We start from the raw sequence: 5,382 nt of genomic DNA, 5'->3' as shown, positions 1-5,382 counted from the left end.
GTATAAAAAAACTTACGGGTATTACCCCTTTTTATACCCAACCAAATTTTTACTCGGTATGCTACGCTTTAACTCCCTCGAGATAAGGCGTAATGTTAATCTAATGTCTGCTATATCTAAAATATTAAGGGGAGAGTCAGACTGCTTAGACTTGGTGGCGAAAACGACTACCTTGTTTGTTCCCGACAACTACCTACGTTGTCGTGGCCATCGCCTCCTAGATAATGGAACCTTTCACACGACTGCACACCAGTACTCTCCAATTGTCCGTTCCCGGACACTCCTTAATAATCTTTTATCTTTTGCACCTGACTGCGACTTGTTTGCCGACCAAAGTCGTAAACTTTTTAAAGATATTTTACGTTTTTGTGAATTAAACATGCAATAGGTAGCTTATTAATCGCTTTATTATTACTTACTTAATTTTACTACTTAATTTTACAGTGCATTGGTGTTAGCTGTAATGCTGTAAAATTTGTTTTCAATAAATATCAAATATCAAATAAATTAGTTCAGCGGCATGACACCTCGCCTTAAACTGTCTTACTGACCTCAGGGCGCGTAGCCAACGTGCCAACCGTTAACGCTTCGTAGCGTATCGTAGTCGTCTCTCTCTATCACTCTTCTTCACTAGTGCGACAGTGACAGTTGCGTTTCGTTCGCTACGTAGTGTTAACGATTGCACGTTGGCTACGCACCCAGGTCAGAGGCCTGTGGGCCACGGTATGAGTGACGCAACCCATTTAATTGTCGTAGCCAATCCAGACGCGTTGCGTGTGCGTTACATAGCACTTATGAATAGAACTTATTAACATACGAAATCGTATGTTAATAAGTTGCTGTACCTAGGTCCACTTTAAATTTGGATGTCTGTGTACTACATAATTTCTCTCCTTTTTCGGTACTGGAGCCAAATTTCAGGTGATGTATAATCATTCTACACCCTTCCTTTGGTCGGGTGTGAGGACTGTGAGGGGTCTCTACCGCATTTTTGCTTCGGAGACTGCCTCCATCTCCATTCGCGCCCCATCCTCTTGGGGCGGTCTTCCGTCGTCATTGTGGTGACGACAGTGTGATCCGGTGTGGGCCAGCTTTGTGCTACCGGCCGTTATCCAACCCCACGACCCCTAGCCTGGTGATACCGTTTTAGCGGAGCCAGGCGCCGTAGACAACATGCCAATCGCTAACGCTAAGTAGCGAACGAAACGCAACTGTCACTAATATGGAAGAGTGATAGAGAGACACAAAGCGATTCCATGGCGAAGCGCAAGCGATTGTCACCTTGGCTAGGCCGCCAGGTTTCGGGGCTGCAGAGAAGGCAACCGGCAGCTTAGGCTAGCGTGTGCTTCGTGCATATATGTAGGCGTCATCCGATGTTGGGCTTAATTTCAGGTTGTGAGTTGCAGCACTCATAACCGGTCCCGTGTAGTTTGCGGGAGTGTCGTCCAAATGATGGGTATTTATTTATACCACCAATAGGGGCATTCCACAAAGATCTACTTTGTCGAAGCCGTGACACGTATGGCAGCTACCTTAATGACCTGCAGGTGGTTATAGGTGCAAATATCAAATCAAAGCTAAGTTATCAAACATTACGATGCCAAATATCGGCTTCGAATTGTTAAAATATAGCGTCACCTACCCAACACTTGTCTGGAATGAAGTAAACACACATGATGTAACAAACATACATTTTTATTTTATGATAATAAAATTAAGATACAAATCCAATACACAGAAGAAAACCATCAACAAAATTAAATCCTATGAACATAGGAACCGTTAAACGTAAAAATTACATAAAATTAATTGAGCACTATTATATGTATGTTATAATAATTAATATAACTTCCTACTTCAAAAAATAAGTAAAGTAAGTACCTAAATAAATATCATGTCAAATGAAAATAATGTGTTTTTAACGGTATGTCAATATACTCGTACGCCATTAAGAAACTGATTTACCGTGCCGTCACCGCAAAGTCAAATGTCAAACGTATTGCAGTATTTTCCTAGTTAGGTAGGTACATTACAATAATATATCATCAAAAACTTCTCGCTTCGTGGTTAAAAAAACGTTTACTTCTCAACGGTGACAGTTGTCTGTTCACAGTGAAAATTCGCCGTACGAGTAATTATTGACGCTCGGTCCCGTCGTTACTTTTCTTGCCCCAGAAATGGACAGGAATTCAGTGCTGTCAGGTGTCAATGTCAATGTAACCTCGTTTCAAGTTAGAGTTGAACCAAGAGAAGTCTGCAACGATTTTGATGGCACACGCAGTTATTTTAAACGTCAAACTTCTATGAAATTATCACTTATAAATTACACTTGTACTGCGTGTGCTATCAAAATCGTTGCAAACTTCTCTTGGTCTAACTTCTAACAGAAACAACGGGGGAAAGATATAATATACTCTATCAATGGTTTCTATTAAGTAAGCAGTCCCTCAAAACTACAAAATATACATTTGTAACTACAAACTGATGTTGTTTTTGACTTGTTTTTCATTCCGTCAGTACAAAAATTTGTTTCTGCAATTAAGAGCGAATGAACAAATAATATATTACTCTACAGCTAATAGAGCAAAACTGTATGTATGGACTGATTTTGATAGTTTACTATTGTACAATTAAATTAATGCATGTCACATTTATATTTTAATTTATTGAATGATATTGAATTGAATTGTATGAACAAGTCTTGTCTGAGCAACCATAATGAGCTCATTATATAGTTAGTGGAAACTGTTTTGGATTATGTAATATTTAATTGTAATGATCTATATGTGTTATTTTTCGCTGTTTGTTTCCCATTATCAATAAATAAAAAATAAAAACTTTAAGCACTTTATGTTCTCATACCTTAACCAATTATCTAACAGTATTACGCTTAAAATTAAGTGCACCAGCATTTGTCATATTTGTTCCAATTCAGATGGTTAAAATAGATACATAAAGAATATTCGCTAAACAGAAGTTTTGCTGAAGCGCTTTATTTTAATCGTATTTACCTACTTTTACCCCTAGAGCCGCCCAAAGGCCTATAAAAAGGTCCCCCGTTCCATTCTAATTTAAATATTTATTTTGACAAATCAAAATTGCATTTGTTCGGCTAAGTTTTGACACCAGACCAGCTATCATGGTCGCATTTTTATCACTTGTCATGCCATGCGTCACTTTCGCACTTACATATTTGTTAGAACGTGACAGCCATGGTGACAAATGATAAAAGCCGGTCATCTTAGCCCTACTGGGCGGATACAGGGTTTTGTTACTATCTTAAATTATATCACAACATTACACCACTTGCACAGCACTTCCTCAAGAAGAAGCTCCTCAGAACAGTCTACCCAAAGAGGTACAAGTACAAAAGCGCAGACGCGATCGCAAGACCAATAGGAGGCAGTGCAACTCCAACAAGCGCACCGAACGAAAGAGGCTCCCTTGTGGTATCCAGCTGCTTTTCCCGAGGCTCTACAGGCAACTTTTCTTCCTCAACAACCTCTCCCATCACGTACTGCTCACGCCACGTGTACGCATCATCACTGTGTCCCACATCGCGGAAGCATTTAGAGGCATCAGTCCCAGCGTTGTCTAGCAACACCTCTACACCGCCTGGGTGGTCTTCAAGAAAACCAGTCACATCGTAAACGATATTGTCAATTATGATAGCTGCATCACCGCGATGGTTGCGAGCTTCGATCTCCTTCCTTGTAAAACGGCGTGCAGACATGGTTTAAAGTTTTAAACACAGGCACAAGTTGTGTTGGCTGTGCGCGATTAGTAACTGGCTATACCGGTGTCCGGACGCGAACGATGCGCGTCATAAGACTCATAAGCACGCAAACCGGACAATTTGGTTAACTAATGTGATACGAATTAAATCGGTCAGAATCCAAGGGTTACGCAAGCAGAAAATGTAGGCATGGTCGGATAAAAAGGTAAAATGTTTTCGCTTCCGTGGTAAGAAAAACTGACATAGCCAAGGAAAATTTTGTCTATACTGTTTTCTATATAGCAAAGTACGCTTCTTTTAGCAGCTGAGGTAAGTTTCTTATACATATGTTATACTCGCATCTTCGTAGGATATGTTTAGTCTTTTATGCTGTTTTGAAGTAGCAGGGCGCCTAGTCAAGATGACAATCGTTGATGGCTAGGTAACGCCAATCGCAACTTACATAAGTAATGTGTGGAAATAGTAAAATGACTTTTGATAGCATATAGTTTGTCAAAGGATTGTCTCATTTCAAACATAGACGGAGAGAATCATACTATCTTTGTCTTACACTAGTACTAGCACCCAAAAGAAAAGGATGAGTATAGTTTTTTTTTGTTCCTATTTTCTGACAAATTGGTTTGACCAACTATATATTTGACATCCCGGTACATTTTGTCTATTCGTTTGGCGTTCTTCGCTGTGCGATTGTCATCTTGACTAGTCCCCCTGGGTAGATGTTTTTGCAAACGTATAGTAAGTAAACCATTTGTAAGCAAAGCAAACTAGTTGTGGAACTTGATCACCTTTAAAGCGAGTAGATGGGGTATTTACCTATAAAGCAGTCATTAGCCAACAGACAAGCAAACCTGTGTGGTAAGAAAACACTAAGTATTAATCACTCCAGTGCATAACTGCATAAACATATGCAGACACACAACATAACATCTTTTTATAGGATAAATAAGTATGTATCCTATAAAATTAAGGGTACACGGAAAGAACATGTCTAGTCACTTTTTTTTGGAAAATAAGATTTCCATTCCAAAATGTACACCTCTTATTAAAGAACTATTAGTTAGGTATATCTTTTTCTACCACTGTATAATATATGTAAAACAATCTATTTTAGTTAAAAAAAGTCCTGAACACGGATTTACCATACATTTTGACACTGTTCCAAATTTTAAAACCGCGATTACTCAAAATGTTACTAAGGTGACTATTAGACATGTTCTTTCCGTGCACCCTTCAAATGTGTTGAAACTAGTGACTGCAACTCTGCAGCTATAATTGGCTACTTTCCTACTAGTCAAATCAGCTTCTTTTTTAGAACCGTCAAAACGATTGGCTAATATGGAATTTATATGAAAAAGTGTGTAGTGACGTCACGGTCAACTCGCCTACTTTTTATATTTCAATCCAATTTATTAAATAGAAATGGTATTTAAAAATAACTGCTATCTATGTTTTTCTAATAATTATCTGGTGCTTTATTTCGAGCACGGTGTGAAATAATTTATTTTAAGTAGAAGAAAGTACCTACCCAATTATATTATGAGTATTATAACCTACTATAGATCAATGCCTGGTCGATACGACACTCAAAGGCCCATAATATAACACCCCAATAATAATAACCTACTATTAAGAGCCACAAGAACTTA

The 5,382-nt window shown here is 38.6% G+C and overlaps 1 protein-coding gene across 1 annotated transcript; it reads right to left on the bottom strand.

Annotated features, from left to right (window-relative positions):
• Positions 1-3,343: 3,343 nt before the first annotated feature.
• LOC134647677 (cytochrome b5-like) lies at positions 3,344-3,761 on the bottom strand. The gene has a single exon (XM_063502032.1). The coding sequence runs from the start codon at positions 3,731-3,733 to the stop codon at positions 3,347-3,349; it is 387 nt and encodes a 128-aa protein (XP_063358102.1). The 5' UTR covers positions 3,734-3,761; the 3' UTR covers positions 3,344-3,346.
• Between the last annotated feature and the right edge of the window lie 1,621 nt (positions 3,762-5,382).

This window comes from Cydia amplana, chromosome 4 (assembly GCF_948474715.1).
Source record: "Cydia amplana chromosome 4, ilCydAmpl1.1, whole genome shotgun sequence".
Taxonomy (NCBI): domain Eukaryota; kingdom Metazoa; phylum Arthropoda; class Insecta; order Lepidoptera; family Tortricidae; genus Cydia; species Cydia amplana.
This window is presented reverse-complemented; position numbering and strand designations above follow the sequence as displayed.